This window comes from Strix aluco, chromosome 6, assembly GCF_031877795.1.
Source record: "Strix aluco isolate bStrAlu1 chromosome 6, bStrAlu1.hap1, whole genome shotgun sequence".
Taxonomy (NCBI): Eukaryota; Metazoa; Chordata; class Aves; order Strigiformes; family Strigidae; genus Strix; species Strix aluco.
The window spans coordinates 43,190,833-43,218,816 of NC_133936.1; the positions used below are offsets into that span (position 1 = coordinate 43,190,833).

Here is a 27,984-nt window from a genome sequence, read left to right on the forward strand (position 1 = left end):
CTCAACACCTTTCCAGTTTAACTTCTCGAAGCTGATAATTTATAGCTTTGTTTGAGCAGGCTGCTGGAAGTAAATTACAGTCTGTTTGCTAAGGATATTAAATAATGAATGAGTTTTCTAAGCCTCCTACCAGTTTGTTGGCTGCATCTTTCCTGCTTAATGACATGTGCCCAGCTCTGCCGTTACTCGGGAGCTCTACCAAGCCCGATCAGTACAGACTTCAGGAAGCCTCCAGACTCTGCACGTTAGCAGAGTAGCTACATCAACAGAATGACTGTTTAGCCACACAGGTGACAGCCACACAGCTATCAACAAAAATTTACATTTTAAGCTTAAACAGAATTTAAACCCTGTATTACTTCTCAAGATGCTAAACAATATGGGACAACTTCGTCAAAAGAAATGAATATTTGGAATTTTACATTGCCTAATAACCAGGCATTCTTGGAGACCTTGGTTAAAAATATTCCCCTACAAAAGGTTCCTTAAGGAAACAAAATGAGCCATTCCCAGTTGAAAATTACACCAATTCATCCAATTCCTTAAGCAGTACGTTTTGAAAGCTCAAATCAGAAGTAGGCTGTTTGGTGAGATACATCAATTCCACTACAAGTCATACCCTTCCAAAAATAAGGGGCTAACAAAACGTCAGGAAAACACATCGAATTTTCTACATGATTTTGCTACCAAAAACCTCTGAAAAGTTTATTTGAACATCTACATCAAGATTTTCTATACCCACAGTTCTTACCAAGCAGCGTCATTCACTGTGGCTTCCTAATCCTCCCCCCTTTATATTCCAAACCCCTCTGTACATATAGGCAGAATAATTTTTCAGGCTCTTACACAGTTGTATTTTTCATCAGCATTTGCGCACATCGTGTACTCTTTTACATTCGCACCAATAAATGCCCACATGCACGCACAGTTTAATCATCACCTGCAATCAAAACAGAACCAAACTGAAAAATATTTGAATCCCTCCCGAAAACAGAAGTCGCTTTCTCTGCCCAGATCTGCTCATACCATGGGAAGGCAGCACAGAGAGATGTTTCACAAACAGGAAGCCTGGATGCTGCAAGCCAAGAGCCCTTAAACCCATCGTGTCACACAATGGCATTTTTTGCTCTTGCCTATACAAGCAATAGGCTTTTCTTTCTCTTCTTTTTAAGTCATGACTTAAGCTGCACAATCATGTACATTGAAGCTATTTTCATCGCTTTGTTAGGGAACGCACAGGAACTCAAAGCGCCTGTTTAGATGTGCTTTGGGGTTGCTGAATGACAGATATTTAACTCTGCAAACAGGAATACATTATACGGCTCGAGGACTGGGATCCAACACCCTACGCTGCTTCGAGCAAAATGAACTGGTCTCCATGCCCGCCCAAGAATTTCAGAGGTCTTGAAAGAGATGAAATTGTATACTAAACTGAGTTTGCAGGCATTCCTGAAAGCACATACCTTCACATAACGCATCCCCTGTTCTTCGAGCTCTCAGGGCCTTCAAAAACCCACGCGCCCAGCAAAGCATGCATGATGCTTCAAACATATTCACACAACGCAAACTGAATATATTCAAACATATGAATCTGTGCTAGGATGCTTTGTCTACTGAGACTGTAGACACCTAGGTACACTGGAATAATTTAATGTATAATTATCTCTCTTTCCCTCCTTACCATGCAAATACTCAGTTAAACTTCCTTTCCTGATTGCTACCACCTTGAGTGGCAACTTCCTAAGTGCATTTCTGACAACTTCCTAGGGAAATAATAGCCCTGTTTGCTAAGCCCAAGGTGCTCTGTCTGTGTTCCTGCTAAACCACTCTTAGTTATGTTGTATCTTGAAGAGCAAAACCTCCTGGGAGCAGGGCTGTCCAGTGGGATCAGGATCCACAGGAGGGACAGTCGGACAATGAAATTCAGAACCGCCTCTTTTGTTGTTGCCTATCATCAATGTAATCTGAAAATTATAGTCCACAAAGCTATTTTAAACAATTACATATAGACTGGAGCTTTATATATTAAACAGAGTGTACAAAGTGTAATACCACAGAGCTGAAGACTGAGGAAGACCTCTACGAAAGCCTCTGAGAAACATTACTGAGCATTACCAAGTTTCTTTCTTTCATTCAGTAGATCCTTTGGACCACAACAATATTCTGCAAAACCTCTAAAACTGGTCCCTTTTCATCTCAAGGGTTGATCCGCACGTGCGACAATGCCCTTTAACATCAGTGATTAATCAGAAAATATTTAGTAACTATAAACACTCCGTGTTGCACCAGCAACCGTCAGTATTGAAGTTTAAACAGATGCAAGTCACTGAAGGCAAAAGCATCTGGACATCTCAGTGGACAAGTGAAGCCTGGCCCAAAGGGCCAGGGGAACGACAACTATTTCACATGTCAACAGAACACATTTCATGTCACAGCCATTGACGCAGAACCGTTGTGGTGTTCAATACCCTTAGGAGATCTGGTTTTTCCAAGTAATGCTTTCAATTTTTTTTAAAAGGGAATTCACAAACCTTAATAAGACCAAAGGAAGTGCTTAAAAGCAGGCGTGTCATTTAAAAGACTATTTCAGCATCTGTTACCATTTAATTGGCTTGCCTGCTCACAGTAGGAGCATCAAGTCTATCTTCTGCAAGCCTCATTTGCGTGTGTGAAATCCAAACACCACCCAACTGAATCACATTAGAAGTATGTGCGTACATAAATATCTCTATAACTGAATTGGTAACCTATGAGATGACATACAAATAAACAGTAATACGTAATTAATTGAAAGGTTTTCTCTTTTTAAAAAAATATTTTTTAAATAGAAGGGAAACGAAAGATCTTCAACTTCTGCCTTAACAACTGAAGGGTGCATTTCAAAATCCTCCACCGCAAGATAAGACACTACAGTCACGCAGCCCTGCTGCCATCTGCCCTCCTCTAAGGCTGAGCAGAACGAGCTCATGCCTGCCTGCAACTTCTCACTGAGACAGACCCTTAGAAAGATTCGTGAGGCCTCCGAGGCTCGCTCTTCCCTCTTCACATCTTCTGTTAGAAAACCAGAATACTGATCCTCTCCCCACCACAAAACAGATGGAGGGAAGATGAGGGGATGGCAAGGCTGTTAAATCCATAAGAAACAGGATGACCCCTTGTGCAACAGTTTGTATGTTGTTGGCATCACAGGAAACCTAAACAATATATTGGTGCTCAGAAAGTTCTCAGCCTTAGCTTAGAACAAGGCAGGGAACATACTGAAACCTTAACCATGACTTGGCTAAATAATCTCCTGCCCTGTAACATATGGGGGTATTACAGACTGCTGCTCTTTGATTCATCTCCGCATGCTGGATTCCGGGTGGAAAAGCAGTTCATCGAAAACTGTGCAAAATCATAAGGAATTCAGACCACTCCCAAATTTATTTTTCTCTTGTCTAAATTCACCTATGATGGCAATTCTATGCCAGGTTTCTCTAGGGCCAAAGGATCAAAGGGTTTGGAACAAAGCACTTGTTCACCATCCTTAATTCTAATTGACTATACCACTTCTGCATTAACGGGTATTTTAACCAACTGCAAAAAAAATGGAGAACACAGGGGCTCAGTCTTCAACCACCTTTAATAAAATTCCCAAATTTCTTGGTCTCAATTAAGAACAGTGGAAAATCAGTTATCTAAAAAAGATACTTATGTTGTCTTCACTGAAATTCCATTTCTCCTGCTTCTTCTACTATCCTTGATACCGACCTAGTGGGCCTTAAATATTATCTTTGCATAAACTAACAACACCTCACTACTTTAACCACTGACATAACCATACAATTTTCAAGTCTCAGATTAGATTTTCAGAGAGTATTAAAACCGCTCAATCTCACCCTACTGGAAAAATATTTTAATTTTTCTGCCAACTACACTTCAGCATTTCTACACTGGCTCATAGCTGGGATGTCTTTCAAATTTAGTTTCAGCTTAGTTTCTTGAATTTGGAAACATCTTCTGGCTATGACCTCATCATCCCTGTAACCATGCTAGTTTCTTAAGTCTTAAAATACTGTCAGGCATTCAGCTTGAACACAAATTTCACAGCAAAATTTCCTTGACTTTTGTCATTCAAAATTTCATTAATTTTATGGTCACTAAAGACAACATCCAAAACGCTCTTTTAAAAAATTATTTAGTTATTCTTTTCTTCTCTCTCTTTTTTTTTTTTTCTTTTTTAAAAATATAGATATTCACAATGTTATAGTAGTGGAAGTTTTCAAATCACCCCAAATTTGCTGATTTTCTTTTATACAGTGAAGAAGTGAATTTCCGGAACTGAAACTTGTACTTTGTTCATAATGCCATCATTTATATTTGCTATTTGGTGCATTTGAACTCATCAAAGAAGTCACTCTTTGTTCCCACGTCATTATAAGATCAGCTGTTACCTTCTCAACCCACATGACATTTGGGTTTTCTTGGAGACCAACAGCTGAAAATTTTCAGTTTAAAATGTAGATGTTGGGGCAATTGCGATTAGACGTGCAGACGGGACACACTTGATGTTTCCAGCAGTTTACAGAGAAGAGCCAAGTAAACAAAACTTTCAACTTTGAGAGATTAAGATGAGCAGTAAGCATTAAAGGCTTTAAAAATGTAACGCTAGGTCAACTATTCCAAGCTGCAATTCACTGAACATAAAAAAATCATTTCCCCAATTTACTAAAGTTCAAATTTTAGAACACCTGGCAGGATGAAATCCTGGGTGAAAAGCTAGAGATCTTACAAAGCTTGATCTTCATGGTAGAACTCACAAGTTTGAATCATCATGGGTTAAAGATGATAGCGAAGAACTCTACTCACAAAAATGCTGTGAGCATCATAGGAGATACAGAAGTTATTCACACTGAAATGCTCTGAAAAATGCACTTGGGTAACGTACAGCAAAGTCAAACCCTGGTTCTATCCCTGTTCTAGTTCATCCAGTAAACACATCAGGTCTATTCCCCACATCTCCAGCAACTGTGAAAAAAGGTGGCACCGGCTGAATCATAAAGATAAGCCCAGTACCACTTACCCATACCAGAAGCGAGGATCATTGGATATACAGTGGTTGAGATTCCGGTGTGCCAATGCCTTCTTCTTATTTAAGACAAATTCTTGTAATTTCATCTTTACTTCTGTGCTTGCCACTGCACCTGAAATGTCAAAAAATAAAAAAGGTTATTTAATCAATTCACATACTTTAAAGAATTTAAATTTCTAAAAAGATCCAGAATGCAATCTTTGATTTCCAGCCCAAAAGAAGAGCTTTTCTTTCAAAGAGGAAAGAACAAAGCGCCTCTAGTAAGGAGCTCTCTCTCTTTTTTTTTTTTTTCCTTTAGCTTTGCATATAATCACAACTTATGTTTGAAAACAGAGATTTAATCAGAGATTTATCATTTCACTATAAAAGATTTCTGAAGAGGATTTTTACACTTGCATAAAAGTACGCCTAGAATAAAGCACTTGTACTAGGTATTCCAGCTTTCTTTTAATCAAAGGTATTTCAGAAAAAGGGTCTTGTGTACACTCAAGTTTTTAAATGTCACATCTGCAAGCAGAAGGGGGATGAGACGAATGTCTCATATGTACTTTTTGTCTTGAAAACTCTTGTAAATAGGGACCTCTTTGTTCAAAAGTATCTGTGTACAATAAGACCTACATAATATTCCAATTCATTTACAAGTGTGCAATCTATTTCTTCAAATAGAAAATCTAACATTTAAAGAAGAAAGTCAGTAATTTTGTAGCGCAGAGTTAAAATGTCAACTGTGTAATTTCTAATCATTATTTCCTCCACAATAGAGACCAGTCTGTTTTACTGCGATGATGGATTAGAATTATCATTCGGTTGACAGAACAGATTCGCAGGCAGAGTTCCTGATGGAGTAATGCATAGAAAGTTTGGCAAGCAGAACATGTGGAAAATGATGGTTCATCTATACCGTGGCGTAAAGCAAGAATTCCAAAGGAAAATATCCAGGCTACAAGAAAATGAAAAGGCCAGGAAAACTGTCTGCTCTACTGGGAATAAAAACTTAAAATATGACAAGGTGATCTTTTGTCTCCTGGATCCTACTCAACAATGACATTTGACAGACCGGGGAAACAGTTTTTTGTATCTCCCCAAGAGAAGAAAACGGCAATATTTCTACAAAGCACTGCCTGAAGATGTAATATTGTTCAACTACGAAGTTGCCTTCAAAAGCTTGAAAATCCACCTTTTTGGAGCTCTGCCTTTTCTCACTAACTCTACAAACGAAGGGTTGGCATGTAGCCCAGTGGGAAGTTCAACTGAGGAGCTGGAGTTAAATTCATATGAGCGTAGCAAGCCACATGGCTAGACCAGAATAGGTGACAAATTCATGCTTAAAGGCCTTCTCTCTCCAAAAAGTGTCATCTTTAATCTATTAGCATCTTTAAAATAATCAAACATGGCTGCGTTCTGTCAGTTTTGGATAAAACTGACATTATTTAGAAGACTTGAAGCTAAACATTTTTGGATCCTGAGGTTTACAAAAGCTCCCCTGGCATGTCTTCCTCCTTAATTAGAAGCTAAAAGGCCCCATATATGCTTAACAAGATAAAAACGTGCAGTCTTCCCCTTCCCTGGGCAACATCGGAGCCATGGACCAAGCTGTCATGCAAGACCTTTACTCAGCTCTTGATCCTTGAGTTGAAAGACCAAAAGAAAAAAAAAAAAAACAAACAGTCTAAGTCACTTTTAATATTGGGTTATTTTGGACCCAGTCACGTTGTTACAGGCAGAAGCACTGTGCAATATTCAGTAAAGAGGCCTCCAAAGGCAGAAAGGGACCACCTGTCACAAACACGATAAAATACACCATGCAGGGGTATAAGCAAAGAGGACAAGAGCAGAAATCGGACATCAAAAGCCCATATAGATGGAATAATTCCACAGGCAGGAAGCAAGACACTGAACCCCAATGGAAGCAAAAGGCATGGGAGAGTAAAAGGAGGATGAGAGAGAAGGAACCGGAGAGCCAGAGCCCATGCAGCAGCCCTGGCTAGGGGAGCAGCTGTGCATGGTGGGGAAAACCAAGCTGGGAAGCTGGTCTATTCGTTTTGGAGGGTCTGAGTGTTTAAGAGGAGCAGGGAGCAAAGAGCAGATCAACTGATAAGACCGCAAACAGTAGAGAGCCACAATGAGCAAAGTACTGCAGACAGGATGGCTCTACAGAGTCGGAAGACTACCGCAGAGACAAAAACAAGTTACATATTGTCCCAGGATCAAATAGTACCGGAATAGAGGATAAGGCAGGGGTAACGGGGAGAGGATAAGGGAGGGCAGAAGCAGGACCGGGCTCTCACAGAAGGAGGAGGTTGCACAACGCAGGAGCAGAACACATGGAAATTCACAGGAGAAAGCCCTTAATGATAGGGTGGGCTGATCACAGCTGGCCAACTTGTAGGAGAAAGTCCAAGCCAAGCCACGGTCCAAGGCTGCCTGAGCAGCAAGGGATTGAATGGTGCATGCCCAGAGTGTCTGAAAACGCCGATGCGCAGGACTAGGTTCAATCCTAACAGTGCAAAGACAGGATGACTAGCTATCGCTCCTCATCCTGCGAAAAACACACCTTTACCTTCATATACATTTTCCTTCCTTTTGTGGAAGCCATGCTTTTGATCAAAAGCTTTATGATAGCAGGTGTCAGTTCACGAGGGACAGGTTAAGGCTCCCAAGACGAAAACGCAAGGAGCTGATATTATGTTAATCTAAACCCATTTGTGATTTGCCTTCTAAAAGGTACAAAACTGTATTTTGGCTTACAGTGATGGATGAAGGAGGGAGAATAAACTATTCATCTGTTAAGCACTCTTCATATTTCAGATCAGGACAATTTTAGCTGTGGTGTGCTTAGCAAAATTTTCTGATGTGAGAAAAATAACTTAAGAATTCTTAAGAGCTGAGGTGCTATAATGATTATACACCATAGTACTTCTGAAATAAAAAGTAATTTAAAAATAAAACTGTAGCCATGGGAACAGGATCTTCAACTTAACATCCCCAAATTCTGTTTTTCCCTCTACACCTATGTGTTTCATCTAAAAGGTGCTTCGATGCTTTTACCATTTTAAAGAGATTCAGGCATTTTTGTTTATTTGTAAATTACTTTAATGAGAATAGCCAGATATCCATTTTGCAGCGAGGCCCAGCTAAACATTGATATAATATCAACAGCTGATGAGAACAGCAGGGCGAAGTGGAAATGCTTATAGCTTTCATCCACTTCGAACCGACTGCCTTTACTTTGGAAAATAACACAAATCAGCCAGGGGAAAATGGAAAGCGTTGCACGTGGCAGCCAACCAGGCACCAGAGTAGCAAACCTGCGTTATCATCACCTTTACTCACTCCTGCTTCTTTTAAGTAGATTCTGATTCTTTGGTCTTTCCAGTATTTAAAACAAACAAAACTCAAACCAAACACACACAGACACACTGGACCTCCTATGAACTGCTTTATGAAGATATTGGGGTAGGTCTGTGCATTCCCCCATTTTGGCTGCAGTTTAAAGCCTGCTGTTGCAAGATGCACATGCAGGGAGTAGGGAATTCAACCTTCAGATAGTTTTTTTTTCAGTCTCCTAGACCCCAGTCCTTTCCTACTAGAAAAACTGTTCTTGGAGCTTCATCTTGTTCCTTGTCCCACAGAACAGCCCATCTCCTGGCACCTTTCAGTGCTCTCCGCTTCTTCCATCACAGGCTTCTTTCTTTCCTTTGAAATGAAGACCTAACGAGTTGATAGTACAACTTGGAGAGGTATTTTTCCTCCCATTCACTTCTAAAAGAAAACCGAACAAGCAACCAAAGTGTCTTTGATAAGGGAAATTGTGAGGCCATAATCATTTTACTGAATCTCATGAAGTGCATAATGACACATGGGAAAGCCAACCACAATCTGTAACCTCATGAAAGAAGTACTTTCTGAATGAAAACACTTTAAAGCTAAGAACCGAGAACTCGGCTACGTCTTAAAAGAGTGAAATTAAGAAAAGTAAAAGAAAAAGAAATGCAGTGTGCATCTGGTGTATTTTACGGGCTTAATATTCTGCCTCCATTAGGAATGCTGCCAAAAATACTTCAAAAAATGTTAAATCAAGTGAAGAGACGATACGCTTCCTTTTGAAAAATGCTAAAATGGCATTTAGTAAGACAAAAATGAAGATAAAGCATAGAAATACATTTCTCTTTTACCCTCAATACCTCCGCACATTTTACATAAGCTCCCTGTGCAGCCAAGCTTTGTAGAGAGGCTATCAGGAAGGTTTCTCCAGCTTTATAAAGCTAGCTGCTTTATGGCTTCCATTCATCTGCTCTACCTGTCATCATTGAAACAAGTGAGCTTTTGCGACTTACTCTCTTTTCCTTTCTCTTTGTTTTTTAGCTGCTGAAGTTTCTGCTCTCGATGCTGCTTCTCCAGCTCCTGCTCCTGTCGGTGCTGCTCCAACTTCCTCTGGTGCTCCAACAGTTCCTGCTGATGCTTCATTGCCAGCATCTCCTGCTGCTGCTGTGGAGAAGGGACGAGGGGAAAAACAACAAATTAACACCACCAGACTTCTCAGAGCTAAACCAGAAGCTGCTATCAGGTGACAATAATGTTGCTTAATTCATAGAAACAAGAAAAATGGCCTTTTCCTTCTCTGGAGGCTCCTGCACCATGACTCACTTCACTCAGTCCCATTTTCAGTTCAGGACAGCACTTATGCTAAACCATAGGCACTATATGCTCCAGGCTTCAGGGCATGGTCCACGGTCCACTTATAAGCACAAGCATCCTGTTTAGAAAGCACCTAATTTGAGAAAGTGACAAAAAGCTTCCACCCAAAGAGGTGCTTCCCCAACCATTTTGTTGCTGCGGAAGCGTGTGGCTGGGTCCCCACTTCTGCTCCACAAACCAACTGCTGCCACCGCTGCCCTGCCGGAGCCTGGTGCCAGAGCCTGCGCTGAGCCACGGTGAAGCACTACTCCAGCTGGATCTTCATTTTCTCTCCACCGTGTGTTTTAAGTAAAACCCCATTAGGATGCTTTAATTACAAATACTCAAGTGTTCACCACGTACACACCCTGTGCTGAAGGAATACTGCTGAACTCACCAAGTCAGGCACTTGCAGCAAAATACGGTATCATCAACGCAGGCTCTACAAGACCAGTTCAGTTCCCTTGCACGTGTTTTTAATAAGTCTTTAATTATATGACTTTGCACTCTTATTTCTCCAACGGTCCTTTTCTCTCTCTGTGTCTATAGAGGAGTTCCCATGGACTGAGACAAATCTTTTGAACTTTATCAAACGCTGGTTGCTTCCAGTCTGCTGTGCAAACCTCACACCCCAACGCTAAATGTAAAAGCACTAGTTGCCTTGTGGGCATGATCACCACCCATTTCTGAGCCTAATTACAAAAGAACTGATTGGAAAATTGTTTTTTAAATGAATAATCTCTCAAGGAGGGATTTACCCCAGCCCTTTCGACTCACACACATTCCTGGGAAGAACCAAGAGACAGACTGCCTAATTAAGGTCAAGATTTGCAAAGCTTTCATCAAATGGGATGTTCAAGACTTGAAGCACCAAAGGCTCCTGCCCCTGTCCACTGTGCAAGTTCCCCCTTGCGTCTCTAAATCCCAGCACCTGGAAGATGTGCATGGACCCACCAACCTCCTGGGAAATTTGGGGTGGATCTCCGCAGCCCAGAGCATCCTTTTTGGGTCCAAGAGGGATTTCCCAAGGGATCAGAGGTGGCAGTTTGATCCACAGGGCCCTGGGGCGGTACCTGTCAGTGCTCAGAGAACACCCCATGTCTTGACAGCCGGCCAGGAGCAAGCCAGGCTGTGGAAAAGCAGATGACAAATGACACGTCTCAGCAGCTTGCAGCTTGGCTAGGTGTGAATGGATCTCCATGGGGCTTGTAAAAGGTGATTCCCCTGGCACAGGGCTCCTCCCTGGAGTTCTACTGACAATTCTAAGAAAAAAGCTCAAATTAAGATTTACCACCTCCCAATTTCATTTGCATCCTCTCCAGCAAGATGCGTGCTAAAGCCAACTACTTGGGCTGCTCCAATTCCTCGTGCAAACTCCCCTGAATGCAGGAGCACGCCGGCTCCCCGCCGCCCCGCTCGCCTTATGCCTGCCCTGCACTCTTTATGTTGGCAGCTTATAAACTAGCAGACTGATTTTAAGCTGGCAACCTTAACCTTCAAACCTCTCACTGCTCTGGCGATAGATGAGACTTCTCCAAGGCTGGACTTAATGGGTGCCTGTGCTCAGATACCACCCACTGCTCCAGCCTCACAAAATCCTGTGTGAGGAAAGGGAACAGGGCAAGCCATGGCTATTAAGACAGGGAACCTGCTCCCTCCAAGAGCATGTCTCGCTCCATCCTTCTCCAAACCCGCACCCCACGTACACTGATTTTTCCTTCTCCTTTTGCACGTTTTTCTATTTATGCTTTTGACAGAAATTTCTTATTTGAGGTATTGTACATTTGTACCATCCAATGCTTCAGCCGCAGATACACTATAGACGATACACATAAAATTATACCATTCTATATAAAGATGCAAAAAAAAAAAAAATAATCTAAGAGGTGCTTTACAATCTGCCTGGCTATCTGCTGGAAACTCTTGATGGAGGAGTCCCTGTTGCTGCCAGTTCCAAGCAGGCAGAATGTTGTGAAACACCGAACCCCGGTTAGCAGAATCTGCAGTGATTGCACCTATGTTTCCCTTCCTAATTCTATTGAATTTTATGTAAACAACAAAAAATCCAGACTCTAAAAACCTACAAAAGAAAAAACAAAAAAAAACCCTAGAGGAAACTAGTTATTTTTGTTTTATAATTAAGCAGCAGCTTCCACTAACACATCTCCATTTGGAGAAAGAGTATCTTTTCAGACTTCCAACAAGTCCACCACATGGTGGGCTTTTATAACCTAGCCATAGAAAGTATGCAAATGAACAATATTTAATGCACAATATGTTAAAACAGGTTTTGTTATTTTTATGAAATCAGGAGCCTTTTCTCTCCATCTGCAGTCTCCTAAGCTTTGCATGCTATGCTTCCTGCAATGGTTTACATACATTAGGATGCTTTAGAAGGAACTGTGCTTTCATTGACATCTGTAGTGAAATGTAAATGAAAAGACCAATTTGTATCTGGATGGCTTATAGAAGTTTCATTAGAGATATATTGTTTCCGCTGATTTTGACCCTAGTTTCCACAAAGCCTATTCTTAATATAGTTTTCAAATCTTTTCAAAGTTGAAAAAATAAAAATTAAAAAAAAAATAATGAAGCAACCTCTCCAATCGTATCCATGAAAAGCGAAAAGAAATCACTTTGTTGGTGTCTGTTGTAGCCTCAGAAAATGACTGAAGAAAACCTATTGGAGTGCTCTGTCTGAACTGTGATGTCTTCTTATGGCATGAATATTTCTTCATGATTAGGGCTGAAAACAAACCACACAGACAGTATTTGACAGGAAATATATGGTGCAGGCTCAGCAAAACGCAGGGGTGCTGGCGATGCGGTGCCTTTGCCAGCTCAGATGATCACTCAGACTGCATCCCCGTTTCCCAAACGCTCCAAGGACCTCAGATAAGGATTTGGGGTGCTGACCCAAGGTAGGGCTTGCACTGCTCGTCCTTGATGCTACTGATGCCCATCTTGTTATTATACACACGGAAGGAATATAACCATCACATTAAATCACAGAATCAAAGAATCATCTCGGTTGGAAAAGACCTTGAAGCTCCTCCAGTCCAACCATGAACCTCACCCTGACTGTTCCCAACTCCACCAGATCCCTCAGCGCTGGGTCAACCCGACTCTTCAACCCCTCCAGGGATGGGGACTCCCCCCCTGCCCTGGGCAGCCCATTCCAACGCCCAACAACCCCTTCTGCACAGAAATCCTTCCTAAGAGCCAGTCTGACCCTGCCCTGGTGCAACTTGAGGCCATAAACTTTTAAAACCATCGAGTTTTAAAACTCACTTGATTCTAGACTGTGGCCCAACTTTATATTTTGGGGGGCTTGCAATTTAATTTTCTTATTTAAAAATGGGTTTTTCTGCTGATGCTTTGTGAAAAAAGCAGCAAGAGAACCCACCACCAACTGACTAAGAGGAGAAGCAGGAAATCTGCTAACATACAGTAAGCTGTCCTATGCACAAATTGAACTGAAACTTCAGAAAAATATGAGCTTCTGCTTCAGCTAAAACCATCGAGGCAAATTTTAACAGGTAGCGATTCAGACCTGTGTGCGGCCAACTGCAGCGTGGTCTTACCCGCCTGCTGCACCACATGCTAGATTTCTTCTGCCAAGGTAATATCCACACGTTGTGGGCTTGGTCTGGCATTTAACCTTCCCTTGACTATCTCAGTTGGGGGGAAAAAAAAGTCTACTGATGTCTAAAGGCAACATTTTTCAGAGCTGCATTTCAGTGGGACACAATCTCTCCCGCTTGGGTCTTTTGGAATGTGCCTGAGTTAGGAATTCATAAGCATCTCTTGAACTGCAATTCACAGCATACCAAGAGACGCTTAGGTGGCTCTGATAAGGATTATTAATTACCGAGCAAGATCGTGCTCACGTACCACACAATACGTTAGAACTCTCTTGCTGGCAAATGAATCAATGCTGGCTCCACGACACTCGTGCGTTAATTGTGCGTAGCTGGAGCGGTGTGTTTTTTCCCCTCAGCTGTAATGAAATTTAAATATCTGAGAAATACAAAGTGATACACCAAGGGAAATCCCTTGCATTCAGACTAATTCAACTATCAATTTGAGGACCATATCGTGTGACAAACATACACACTGTATTAGGGAGTGCAGCTAGGAACATCTGAATTAGGTGCTCTTGCCAAAATAAATATTTGTAAATATTTATAACTATGGGGATTCCTGCATATGTTTAATGTCACTGCTTCCACTATTTATGAAAACTGCACAAATGTTCAACTGTACCTGTAGTTAGTGTTGCTGGTGCTCCTTTAGCATATATTAATATTAATAAATGTAATAAGAAGAATGTAGAGCATTTCCAGGCATTTATCAACCGTCAGCTAGCCATGAGGACTCAGTGGTGCAGTGGATTTTGCCATCACATTCCCCAATTGTCTTCAGTTCTCGAGCATGTCTACCTAGAACAGGCACTGACACCTTATCAGTAAGCACACTGTCAACTTCCACGGCACAAAGAAACCTCTTTTTAAGCAAAGTGGAGCTAAAATGGTTTCTTTAGTTGTTACAACAGAAGTGGAAAGGTAGTGCTCCGAAATCTTCCAGCAACTTCAGCCCAGAAGTCAGCCAGTGCCCTCTGACAGCAAAGATCCCATTTACCAGAGAGAACGAGGACGTATTCCACAGAGACATACGACAACACCAAGCTGTGTGGTGTGGTTGACACGCTGGAGGGAAGGGATGTGCCATCCAGAGGGACCTGGACAGGCTGGAGAGGTGGGACTGGGCAAACCTCATGGAGTTCAACAAGGCCAAGTGCAAGGTCCTGCCCATGGGTCGGGGCAATCCCAAGCACAAATACAGGCTGGGTGAGGAGTGGATTGAGAGCAGCCCAAGGAGAAGGACTTGGGGGTAGCAGTGGATGGAAAACTGACTGTGAGCCAGCAATGTGGACTCACAGCCCAGAAAGCCAACCGTGTCCTGGGCTGCATCAAGAGAAGTGTGGCCAGCAGGGCGAGGGAGGGGATTCTCCCCCTCTGCTCTGCTCTTGGGAGACCCCCCCTGCAGTGCTGTGTCCAGCTCTGGGGGCACCAACATCAGAAGGACATGGACCTGCTCGAGCGGGTCCAGAGGAGGCCACAAAGATGAACAGAGGGCTGGAGCACCCCTGCTGTGAGGACAGGCTGAGAGAGTTGGGGGGGTTCAGCTGGAGAAGAGAAGGCTCTGGGGAGACCTTAGAGCAGCCTCCCAGGACTGAAAGGGGCTACAGGAAAGGTGGGGAGGGACTCTGCATCAGGAGTGTAGGGATAGGATGAGGGGGAACAGTTTTAAACTGAAAGAGTAGATTTAGATTAAATGTAAGGAAGAAATTGTTCCCTGTGAGGGTGGTGAGGCCCTGGCACAGGTTGCCCAGAGAAGCTGTGGCTGCCCCCTCCCTGGAAGGGTTCAAGGCCAGGTTGGACAGGGCTTTGAGCAACCTGGGCTAGTGGAACTAGATGATATTTCAGGATCCTTCCAATCCAAACCATTCTATGATTCTATGCTGCATTAAGACCTCCTTATCCACTCCTCAATCTGCTACATGAGTAGCAAGAATGGGAGTCCTTCCTGCATCCCAGTACCTGGCAGACACTACCTTATTTTGTCCCCCAGAAGCCAGGCACTGCCCTCCGCCCATGCTCCTCTGCTTCTTCTTTCCCATACAGCCATCATTTTAAAGGTGCTTGCATTTACTTCACACACCATGGTAAAACTGATTAAAATCTGCAAAGCAGGAGAGGTTTTGAAGCTTAGACTATGGCTCCTTGGTTTTTATAATGTATGTTTTGAATACCTCACTGCAATTAGTGGAAGGTAGCGTAAAACTATCTGTACCCAGACAGCTCACCCTTACTCATGCAGATAATTACACATGCAAGTCTGGGTGAACAACAGTTTGCATACTTATTGCCAATAAATGTTCCCTGGGATCCAAAGTAGCTTAGTGTTGTGTCCAACTCCTAACTTGCATCTCGATCTACGCCTGAGATAACCTGCTGAAGGTGCTCCAGCATGGTGGGACGTCACCCTGAGCACTTCTGCTGCTCTTAGTATCTGCAGGTGATTCCTACTTCCAGCACAAGGCAGCCAGGGTACGAAGAAACACAGATGGGATGGAAAGGTGGCCTGATCCTCCACCCATGGGTCAGCATTCCTCCTCACACGTACACGTGGTTTCCACCTCAGACCAAGGTCATGCTGGCTTGGTCCAGCCTGTCACAAGACCGCAGTCTGAAGACTCCTTCCAGGCAAGCTCAGGGACTTTGTACAACGACTTCACCTGCCACCCCTGAACAAGACATTGGCCTCTGATGGAGGCGACAGCTTCAAAGAAGTTGTAAGGATGCCCAAGTAAAGTACTCACGTCAAACCTGACAACTTAATGCTAGACAAGACCAAAAAAACCCCAACAATGTAGATCTTAGCACCCCCTGAACTTGTACTCTTAAAGGCTGAGTTAAGGTATGACCCAGTAAACACTTTCAGAAGCTTCAGGTGATTGTCCTCTCACCTAGCAGGCAGCAAGGCTGGGGGTTTGGTGCAAATAGTGGTTTTAAGGTAAATCATCTGCCACCTGCTTTGGCAAAATTCTACAGTTTTGGGGGGTTAAATTAGGTATTTAAAATGACCTGGAGCTCAGATTCTGTAAAAATAAAGGAAAACAGTAGGTGATGATGACTGAAGAACTCACCAAGACATGCACACATCAAATCACACCCATCCCCCGAAAAGTCATTAGCTACGGGTAGAAGCAAAGCACAGATGTCAACAGATTTCTGGAAGAACTGTTGTACCAGGTTATTTTAGAGCGATCTCAATGCTGGTCATTCCTTTGGCTGGACTCTCTGTTTCACGTTCTCCCCATCCTGTTTACTAAATTCTCAGGCTGTGGCTCCAGTTTCAGGATTCGTTCTCTTGGCTCCATCACGGTGTGTTTCAGATATCTCCTGGAGCACCGGAGGCTAGTCAGAATTAATCAGTTGTACTGGGAGATGGGGGCAGGGGAAGGGGAACTTGTGGTTTCCAGCAGAAGCCAAGACACAAAAATCTGAAAGCACAGCTCAGAAGAATGAACGTCTATCGTCTCTTTTCTTGGACACATCAGCAGCTGAACATATACTCAGCGTGCCCCCTTCCAGCTATCAGGCAGGCTGACAGCAGGCAGTCCTGTGCCAGAAGTTCCCATGGGCAGCATCTCTTCACTACACAGGGAAATGATCCTTCCCAGACGACAGCTTCCTGGGCAAGAGACTGATCTTGGGTAGATATATCCTACTGGGAGCGTCTGGTGTTCAAGTTTATGAGGCTCAAATGTCTCCAGGAAAGGGAATGATAGTTATGTTCCCTATTGCCAGCTCTAGGTAAAAAGATCCCACGTTATTACTTTGGCAGCTTATATATGGATATATAATTTTGTGTCCCCATTTCCTTTCCATGCCATTACTGCTCACCTCTCCTAAAAGGCTGAAAGTTTGCACAGCAGCTTCATCCCTTTAAGCCCCGAATATCTGCAGAGGTATAGTGCTGGGAATGCATTTGCATGTGCCTTGAGCTCCCTAACACTCCAGTTTAGACTTTATACACTTTCTCCAGAAGCAATTTGAGAGCCTTTCCAGAAAGCAGTGAGCTCCATTTGTAGTATCCATCATGTTCAGTTCCTTCTCCTTTTTTTCCCCCTCTAAAGGTGGAGAAAACTCCTTTGCATTTGTCTGTGCTGTGCTTTACACGCTTAATACTGAAGGGGAGGACAAATCCGTACACCTTGCACCAGGGAGCAGGGAACATCCATCTGACCACAGATGGCAATAAGGAATCTCTGTAAATCAAAGAACCATATAAATTGTCCTGTAAAGGAAGAAGACCCAGATGTTTAATACTACATGAGACTTTATCGTGACATAAGCGATACCTCAGTCCTCAGAGGAGCACTTATGTCCTCTGTGAACTGTTTCAGGGTGCAGGAAGCAGAGGTGTTGGAATGGGAATATGATGCTAAAATCAGTATGAGGAGCGGAGATGTAGGACAAAGAGATCCTGTAATGGGAGCAGCTAGAGAAGCCACCACTGGGTTTTGGTCATTTCAAAGAAAGAAATATGAATAAAGAAAAGGAAAAGCGTGGCTACACTGATCCACCATTCCCGAGCACCTGTATGAAAGAAGAGTAAACCCACCCAGAGATGGGAGACCTCACCGGAGTGCTCCCATTGGGTTTGGTTTTTACTCCCAGTGGAGTACCACTGCGGGCAGGGTGGCTGCCAACACATGGCTTCAGCTGCCGTTCCCGTGAGATTTCGGGTTCAGCTCCATCTGACAGGGAGTGGACATGGGGGTGAAGCAAACTGCAAAGTGCTGCTCGTCGTCTGACATGGGGCACTGACAGACCCAGCACTTGCAGTGCCCCAAGGAAGGCTGCATGCTAAAAATGAACGTTCAACATCATCTGATGCTCGTGCGAGCGCAGCAGAAGCGTGGTGTTTGAAGGTAACACGTCACCAATGTAAAAACCAAGTATTTATCATTTTTACACACCTCTACCAGTTAAACAGGAAACGTAAACATAGGGATTAATCCCACAACGTTGTTCGCAGTGCGTATACGGGAGTGAAGTTATTCACAACATGATTTATGCTTTAAATGCAACTTCATTCTTCCATACGCCAGCTCAATGTTGTTAAGAGCCCATATGCAGCAACAGCAATTCCAAGTTTATGAATGTTAATTTATTTATGAAATTAAAAAAATAAAATTTAATTTATTAATTTCTTCAACCGAGAGATGGGGCTTACAAGTGTCCAAGCTGCTAGATGAATTTGTTGACACTACCCATGTGCAGATTCGTCCTCATCGTTCTTGGAAAACATCTTGACTGAGGCTGAGGAAAGTCACCCCCCACTCTTCAAAGAGAGCAAACGCTCTGATCTTACAAAAGCTTTCCCCAGGGTTACTTCCATCAGAAGTTAAGTTTTGCAGGATCCAGGTCTAAGTCTTGGAGTCAGCTCTGTGCACCAGAAAAATGAGGCAAGGTCACCGAAAAAGAACAGGAAGCCGTCTAGAAATAGCAAGAGAGCACGGTACAATACATTCAAGTAGCAACAAGGCACAAAATGTTCAGTCTGGTTTTTTACCGCCGACTGTACCCAGCTGCAGTTTTCTAAAATGAATAATCCTATCATGTCAGAATACAGACAGAGGCAGACACCTGGTATCTCCAGGCTTTTTAAATTTCTCTTGAAAACGATGCAGACTGCAGAAGAAAGGCACAAAACGCAGCAGAGGGAGTCCCTCCCTGCTGGCTGATGTAGGCAGGAAGGATGGAGCAGACACGCTCAGCAACGAGAGTCGGGGTATGGGGGCTAAAATGGAAGTTTGCCTTTCCGGAGTGCAACGTGAGGAGCAGGACACAGGGGGAAGGGGCAAGCTTTGCAGGAACCAAGGTGCCAACTTCAGCATCCCTGGCCTGGGGGCACGGGGAAGGTGCCACCCAGCACAGCTGCAGATGACACCAACCCCACCAGCAGATTTGAAAAAAAGCACATTTCTTCCTCTTAAGCAGGAACTGACACAGAGAGGCCACCAAAAAGAAGCTCTAGGTACTGTCAGGGCGACTCTGAAAGCAGTCACACTAAAAGACGATGCGATTTGTGTGCCCAGTGAGCTATCCTGCAAGCAAACCTGCTATTCCAAGGGCAGGTGGCTCCAAATGAAAGCACAGAGCACTTTCTCACTTCAGCATCACCAAGGCACAAAGTCTAGATAACTTTACATTTTCTTTACAGCATTTCAAAATCTGTCCGGAAGACTTAATGAAAGACTTTTACTCTCCACAACAAAAATAAGGAATGGCCAGAGAGTTTCACCCCACAAGGGCCTAACACCTGAGATGTGTTATCACCTCTCCAATCAGGGCTCGGAAGCTACGCTGATGAAAAAAATGTCATCTGAAACCAGCAAAAACTAACAAAACCATCAGGCTTTATCTGAACGTTGCTACATATATATATATATATATAGCCAATGTCTGAAAACATTCCACGTATTTTTATTTATTGGCACAAGGCCATTAAGCAGCATAGCATACTCTTAAACGTAGGAAATTGTTGTGTTAATAAAAATAAAACTATTTCAGAATCACTCCTCGGTGAACATCGTTACAAAGCTCTTTTTGCTGTTGCTGCTTATACACAAACCCATGACTTCTCTGTATACATTGTATGTACAGGCTAGTCCTCCCCCTGCTACTGATGCACACAAATATTCTTTTCTTAGATGATGGGAAAACCAGGAGTAGCATTGCATGACAGAATTAACAACTTTGCATGCCTCCAGGTTAGGATTTCAGGTCCACGAGGAGCTGTGAGGCTCAGCTGCTTGCCTGTGTTGCTATCCCATGGCCATCAGGACTCTTCTGGTGTCTGCTGTCATGTGCTAATGCTGACGTGCGTCAGCATCCTGAATAAGTTTCCGGCTTTAGCTATAAAACAGCCAGAGCTGGGAAGAGCCCTGCTCTGAGCTCGGGCAGTGCAGGAACGGAAGAGATTAACCACATTCCCCACCACGTCCTTCGCTTCTCTGCTGATCTCACACCGCCTGAGGTGCCTCTAACCCTGCCAAAGCGTGGATCCTGCCCCTCTTCAATCATCTCGCTTCAGCCCTTGACCAGAAGGCAAATGGAAAAGCTTTTGGTAACTTCCAGCTGATCTTGGCTGGGAATGAGTGACTCACAAAGGAAAAAATTCATTGCCGATTCCTTCACAATCAAAGGTCAAGCAAAGCTCACACTGGGACCTGTGGAGAGGCTTTCCACCGTCTCACCAGCAACGGCCTGGGCACCAGGCTCCTTATTCCATCCTTGTTTTTGTTTAGGAAGGCAGATTTGAAGGCTATAAATATTGTTATACATCTGGCGAGGCACGCCTGAATGGAAAACCCATCTTGCTGAAGGTAAGCAGCTACAGGAGAGAGGAGCCGTCGCCTCTGCCTCCAGCCAGCCCACAGCAGCCTCCAGAGCTCACCAGCTCCGGCTTCCCTTCTTGCACCACTTTCAGATGTCAAACCTCAGCAATCTGCAAAGCTGCGCTGTAGTTGTGAAAGACAGTTTTCTCTATTTCCGTATGGTGTGAAGTCTTCATAAGGCTCGGCTTATTTTCCCTAAGCGTGTCAGGGTTTTCTCCTGACATGCCCCACACGCAACGATCCCACTCCCCCCACGTGCCGAGCTCTAACTGCGTCCATTATACTTCATATACAAGTATTATTTCACTCGTAGCTTGGCTCTCCAAATTGCACGATCTTCGGGAATTTGCCACCTTTATGTGAAGGCCATTTCTTCCAAAATAAAATGTCTATAAAAGCAAGGACTGCTCGGGTGAGACAAGGGAAGGGATCGCACATGCACACAGAAGGACCATCCCATCGTCTTCTCCTCTCACACTAGGTCAGATGATTAAAACTCAGCTGCTGGAATAAAACCAGGTTCTGGAAAATGCCAGAACTTCAGATTTCAAAAGGAAAAAGTTATCTACTTGAATAGAAAAACAAGACATACATGCCAGCATTTTCAAGCCAAATTTCATTTACTTAAGACGACCTTAAGATGCTTTTTGGGGGTGGGAGGGAGAGATGTTCCCCTCCTCTTAGTTCACATCGAGTCAGAGCAGTTCCTCTGTTCACGCTGACACCACGGCAATAAAAGAAAGAAAACTAACACAGAATGTGATTCCTCCTGTACCAGCTACGGGTTTAACATTTAAAATGAGTAAGCTCTTTAAAATGTTCATAGTGCCACTTGCTGTAAGTTAGCAATGCTGGCTGTATGTACATCTGTCCAAAAAACAGAAAAGCTGCTTAAGAAATACACCGAAACTATTTTTTACTTTTAGCAGCAGATGCCCAGGCACTGAACTCCTGTCGACAAAACTACTCAACTGCAGTAAGTGGAAGAGTGCAAAGGTATTTAAACCTGAACATCTCAGCAAAAGACAAGATCCACTGCAATATTTGCTCTGCATATGTAACTGTACCCAGACGTTTGTCTGCTATATCCAAAATATGTTTATAATCTAGGAATTGTAAGCAATGGGATTTAGAAACAGGCATAAGACAGGGTAAAGCAGAAAAATTGCTGCTCAAGTACACACACAATATGAACAAATAAATGCTTTGCACTTGTTGATTTAAATAGTGGATGCTAAGCTGTAATGAAAAAAGTCAAATTATTTGATTCTAGTGCTAGATATACAAAACCTAGTAAGATGCAGAAATTCTTCCTTCTCCACAGAAATAGTTTACAAAGCAATTGCAGGATTTAATAGTGTGATTAGCGAAGGCCCTGATCACCTCCCAAGGAAACCAGTGCCAGGGAGAAAGTCAAACAAGCCTCATTTTGTTTGACATCAGAGTAAATTTAGAGCTTTGATGTTTGCATTTTACCATTTTGGTTTGTTTCATTAGATTTTGAGGTTGTTCTGACACTGAAAATACTAACAAAATTGCAGGAGCCTCAAATTTTTGGAAAGGAAGTAAATTTGCAAGATGCACAGTCACCTCGCTGAAACTTTGCATTCTGAACAAAAAAAAAAAAACCAACCCCAATGTCAGGGAAGACACTGAAGATGTCCAAGAAGCAAACCTGGTGCAGCAGTAAGGCACTCTGCAAGATCAGTCATTACATGCAGTCTTAACCCACATAAATCTGGGCAGGTTTAGGTTCCCAAGCCCTCTCTTGCCCAAAGTGAGACTCCATCTCCACCTGAAGAAGGAACTTGAGAATTTATAAAAGTCATGCACGCATGACACCTTCATTACAATACCATTACATTCAGGCTAAAACTCACTTTCAACTGAAGAATCTCACAACTACATTGCTCAGACTAAACTATTTCTGCATATTGAACACTTCGCTTTGGAGACAAGACACTAATGAAATTCTTAATCTCGTCAGTGATGCCATAAGCCAATCATCAAACGAAGCTAACTTATCCTGAGCTCCCAAAGAGGATGTCAGGAATTTGCTGTTTCCTTCACGTTTTTAGTCAAGTGTTTGAGCAAACAGAAAAGATGTCAGAGATCCTGCCCCTCCCCATGCCAGAGACATGCCCAGCAGCAGCACATCTGCTTAGACCTTTCACAAAACAGGCACGTTTGTGTGCTACAGGCACGTTTGTGTGCTGTGCACCCCCTGCCCATGGCATTAACAGATGAGGAGAGAAGCAGCAGGAAGCATTTCCTTGATCCAACGTACGTGCAAGAGCAAGCCCCTCCTTGCACGCTTGGAGCAGGGTGGTGTGCACGCACACACGTGTGCACACAGGGCCTTTACTACGCACCCCGAGCAGTTGATTTTTAAAAAAACACCTGAATTCCTCCAAAAAGAGCCCTGCATCTTCATTTCTATGCCAAATTTCACAATTCAAACCCTAGCGCTTCACTTATACGGAATAAATGTTTTTTACGTGTTTTAATATCCCCCACCCTGCTTTTTTCATGAGCTATAAAGGAGCTGAACGGCTCAAAGTTCAAAGTCCAAATACAAGGTTATGAATTTTAGCTCTCTGGACAAAATAATAGCTTCCCTGCACCTACAGTCACTGCACTTAACACAGTTGCCAGCTTCTGAAAGTCGGTTTAATCTACGAGTCATCCAAATGTAGGCTGACATTGTTGGCTGAGTATGTTTTCCCCGAAGAAAGTGCATCATAATTACACGTTAGTATACGGTTTGGGGTTTATTTTATATGCGAGATATCATGGGGTTTCTTTCTATAATGTGCTGTTTTATTTTTAAAGCAATTCTGGGCACGATGACACTTACCGCTATGGGAGATCACCTTGCAGGTCATCCTTTTTCATACAGGATTGTATCATTCCTATTTTAAGTTTTTCATCTAGCCAAGCTTACACATTAGAGGAAGAACTTCATTACCTAATGGTCTAGATATACTGTGCTAACTGGCTTCTCAAAATTAGATCTCGACTTCCTTTTAACACAGACTTTTATCAGAATCAGTCATAGCTTTGACGTAAAAGAGAGCAGATATGTTCCTATCATCAGTGCTTAGAGCTTGTCCATTAAATCCGAACGACCCTTTCTTATTTTTAATAGACAAATATCTATAGGCACATGCAATTATAAGGAAATAAGGGAAAGAGTTGTCATAGATACTTCCCATCACTTCCTCTTGAAGGTACTATGTGGACTGCAAATGTGGTAAATGTTCTTGTGCTATTTGTGCATAAATGTGAAGACACATGTATACATACATATACACACATGTATACACTTACTATGCATACATATGAGCGTATATATAAATGTATTTACACACAAGCACCTCCCCAAACCTACATGTCCTGAAGAGAACACAGAGGACCCACTAAGGACACAGGCATTTGCTGTCAATCAGTCTTCAAACAGCAACTGTCCTTAGAAACCCAAGCTCGTATCTGTGTTTGAAAAGTCTAAATAATACACCATTAACTTTTAATCCTATCTTCCCCACTCTGACATGTATTCTGTATTAAAATGAAAGTTATATAAGGTTGAATTGAGGTTGCTTTTTAATATTACATTAACGCTATTTACCATGTGCAGTGCTAATCCCCCTTTGAAAAGAGAGCATATTAGCAATTCTGAAAGCTTATGTTACCATAGCAATAGTCTATCACTGTGAAATATTTATATAATGTCTAACATTTTCACTATGCAACAGCCATCTTCTAAACTGTACTTCCTACTTATCCCGTGTGTTACATTTTCTCTCCGTCCCATGCGACAGAGCAGTGCAAAGCACCAGGCCGGTGCCTAACTTGCACCGTGCAACACCAAAAAAATCTCCTGGTGTGCAGAACTACCCACACCCGCTGCATCTGCGACTCCCATGCCTGCAGACACACTAAGGTCCAAACATTTGGTTTGCATCTTGTGCTGACGGCACACGTCCAGCGAGCAGTTTATATGCCACTCTACTCCCAAATATGTGGTATTAGTGACAGGTAATCTAAAAGCCCTCCTGTTGGGTTAAATTCTTTTGAAATTTCCCAGATCCAGGGAAAGCAAGCCACCTGTTGGCAGTAGGGCACAGGACTTCTGAATATGTGCAGATGGGTGGATAATGTTTAACGTGACACGAGATTTCACAGAATCATTCAGGTTGGAAAAGCCCCTTGGGATCATCGAGTCCAACCATCAGCCTGACTCTACAAACTTCTCCCCTACCCCACATCCCCCAACAGCTCATCCAAACGACCCTTAAACACACCCAGGGATGGTGACTCCACCCCCTCCCTGAGCAGCCTATTCCACTGTCTGACCACTCTTTCTGGGAAACATTTTTTCTTAATGTCCAGTCTGAACCTCCCCTGTTGCAGTTTAAAGCCGTTCCCTCTTGTTCTGTCACTAATCACCTGTGAGAAGAGACCAGCACCAACCTCTCTACAATGTCCTTTCAGGTAGTTGTAGAGAGCGATGAGGTCTCCCCTCCCCTTCTCCTCCTCACACTAAACAGTCCCAGCTCCTTCAATCACTCCTCACAGGATTTATTCTTCCAGCTTCGTTGCCCTCCTCTGCACTCGCTCCAGCACCTCAAGATCTCTCTCGTATCGAGGTGCCCAAAACTGGACACAACACTCCAGGTGTGGCCTCACCAGTGCAGAGCCCAGGGGGACTATCACCTCCCTGCTTCTGCTGGTCACACTATTTCTAATACAAGCCAGGACGCCGTTGGCTTTCTGGGCCACCTGGGCACACTGCTTGCTTTCTCTCCTCTACCCTATCCCCCTTTTAAATCTTGTGCTCGCATCCCTTTACAAAAGTTCACTCTCTAAACATGGGTTACCAAGTCCATCACAGTATCTCCACCCCCAAAATAAATCAGTTGGTGCATCTCCTCCTGGTAAGGGGATGCTTTCGCACGCCACCCAAGGCAGAGCTGCCCATCACTTACTTTGATGTGCTCGTGCAGCTGGGCCTCATGCTGCCGGGAGAGCTGCTCGTGCTGCCGCTGGAACTCGGCGATGAGGATCTGTCTCTGGATCTGCTGCTTCTGCTTCAGCGCCAGGAGCTCCTGCTGAAGCTGCTGTTCCCGCAGCGTCGGCTCCGTCACGGGCATGGAAAACTGGTGGTCCAAGCGCAGATCCATTGGGACTGAAGTCGGTGCAACTTGCAAGGGCAGTGCTGTGGTCACATCAACTACAACGTGAAAACACAAGAGGAGAGATGAGTGTATTCCCCATTCTCACAGGGATCTAGTTCTCATACTGTGTCCAGCAAAGACCTTGAGGAACCACGGATTGAATCAAGAACAGCAGCACTAAACTCACACCACTGTTTAAATGGTAGAAACCCACTACAGGAATACAGACTTCAAGAAGTTTTCCTCCAGCCACCACCTCCTACAAATACCTGTGTTTTCTAAAAGCAAAGGTCTTCAACACATTGTGCATGACCCTTCTTGATACCATTCTACATCTGTGTATTCAAAACATACACCTCCACTCCACTCTTCTGGCATCACTTGAAATAAGAAGGATTAAGATTAATCTACAACTTAACAGAAAGGATCAATCTTGCCCTGCGATGGATCAACCAATGGACTCCTATGGTCAGGAACATGAAGGTCCCACTTCAAGAAATTTGTGCAGAAAACCACTACGTGCTGTATCCTTTATAACCAGTTTTGGAAAGGAGTTTAGCCATAAGCAAACATGTAATGAATCGCCTAGGAAAAATTGTTAAGTGCTTCAGTGACAGACTAGACTCTCAGTGCAACCACCAGAAAGGTGCAAACGTATCTCACAGGCAGTGATAGGAAACAGGTGCCCAAATGCAAAGACTTTCCTCTGCTGTTCAAGTCTGTCCCAAGTGGGACAAACCTGACGCACAACCAAGACTCAGGCAGAGAACAGTAATGTGTAGCAAGAGGACCTGTAACACAGCTTCATCATAAGAGATGTATGCTAAGAGAAGGAAAAAGGGAAAACTAACACCTTGATAACCTGTGTAGTAAAGACAAGGGGCTTGTCATAAAAAAGGGCAACAACAGACATCTACAAAAACTACCTTTGCAATAACTGAACTCAGCGTCTTTCTGCTAAAAAAAATTACTGCCATCCCATGAATGACTAAAAATTTCTATATTTCACCTGAATGACAGTTCTGCATTTCACATGTACTCCATACATTTGCCACATTTAATGCCTCTCTACAAGGCAATCACTCAACAACCCTTCTGATACCTTTGAATGAACATAATCTGCAGAATAAAAGAGGCTAACCCTTCAAAAACATTGAGCTTCCACAAAATTGGTAAGTAAAGGGCTTTTTTTACCTTGGTTGGTTGGGGGCTTTATTTTATCTAGTGCTTTCTTTTTTAACAGCCGGCTGAACAGGAGCCAGCAGGGTGCCCAGGTGGCCAAGAAGACCAATGGCATCCTGGCTTGTATCAGCAATAGCGTGGCCAGCAGGGACAGGGAAGGGATCTTACCCCTGTGCTTGGCACTGGTGAGGCCGCCCCTCGATGAGTGGGTTCAGTTTTGGGCCCCTCACTCCAAAAAGGCCATTGAATGACTCGAGCGTGTCCAGAGAAGGGCAACGGAGCTGGTGCAGGGTCTGGAGCACAGGTCTGATGGGGAGCGGCTGAGGGAACTGGGGGGGTTTAGTCTGGAGAAGAGGAGGCTGAGGGGAGACCTCATGGCCCTCTACAACTCCCTGAAAGGAGGGTGCAGAGAGGGGGGATGAGTCTCTTGAACCAAGGAACCAGCGCCAGGACAAGAGGGAATGGCCTCAAGCTGCACCAGGGCAGGTTTAGACAGGATATTAGGAAGCATTTCTTTGCAGAAGGGGTTGTTGGGCTTTGGAATGGGCTGCCCAGGGCAGGGGGGGAGTCCCCATCCCTGGAGGTATTTAAGAGTCAGGTTGTCATAGTGCTTAGGGATATGGTGTAGTTGGGAACTGTCAATGTTAGGCTAATGGTTGGACTAGATGATCTTCAAGGTCTTTTCCAACCTAGACGATTCTGTGATTCTGTGAAAGTTGGGAGGGAGCATCGGCAGCATCACTGAAGCTGCATCAGTCACACACCTGCTAAAACATCCCACTCCCCATGAAAGGGTTACCCGGGGTTTGCCCGGCAGTCTGCAGGGCTCTGGCATGTGCCTGGGGAAGGCTATGAGATCTCACAGGGGTAGAGATGCCAACCTACCACAAAACCATTGGTAC

At 43.6% G+C, this 27,984-nt stretch overlaps 1 protein-coding gene across 4 annotated transcripts in view; it reads right to left on the reverse strand.

Annotated features, from left to right (window-relative positions):
- The window catches only part of HDAC4 (histone deacetylase 4), a 270,626-nt gene that overhangs the window by 100,190 nt on the left and 142,452 nt on the right, over window positions 1–27,984 (reverse strand). For all 4 annotated transcript variants that reach the window (XM_074829852.1, XM_074829853.1, XM_074829850.1 and 1 more), the window contains exons 4-6: window positions 25,712–25,956; window positions 9,409–9,559; window positions 5,063–5,183 (exon numbers count right to left, since the gene is read on the reverse strand). In XM_074829852.1, the coding sequence (XP_074685953.1) occupies window positions 5,063–5,183; window positions 9,409–9,559; window positions 25,712–25,956 (517 nt within the window). The remainder of the gene's footprint in view (window positions 1–5,062; window positions 5,184–9,408; window positions 9,560–25,711; window positions 25,957–27,984) is intronic.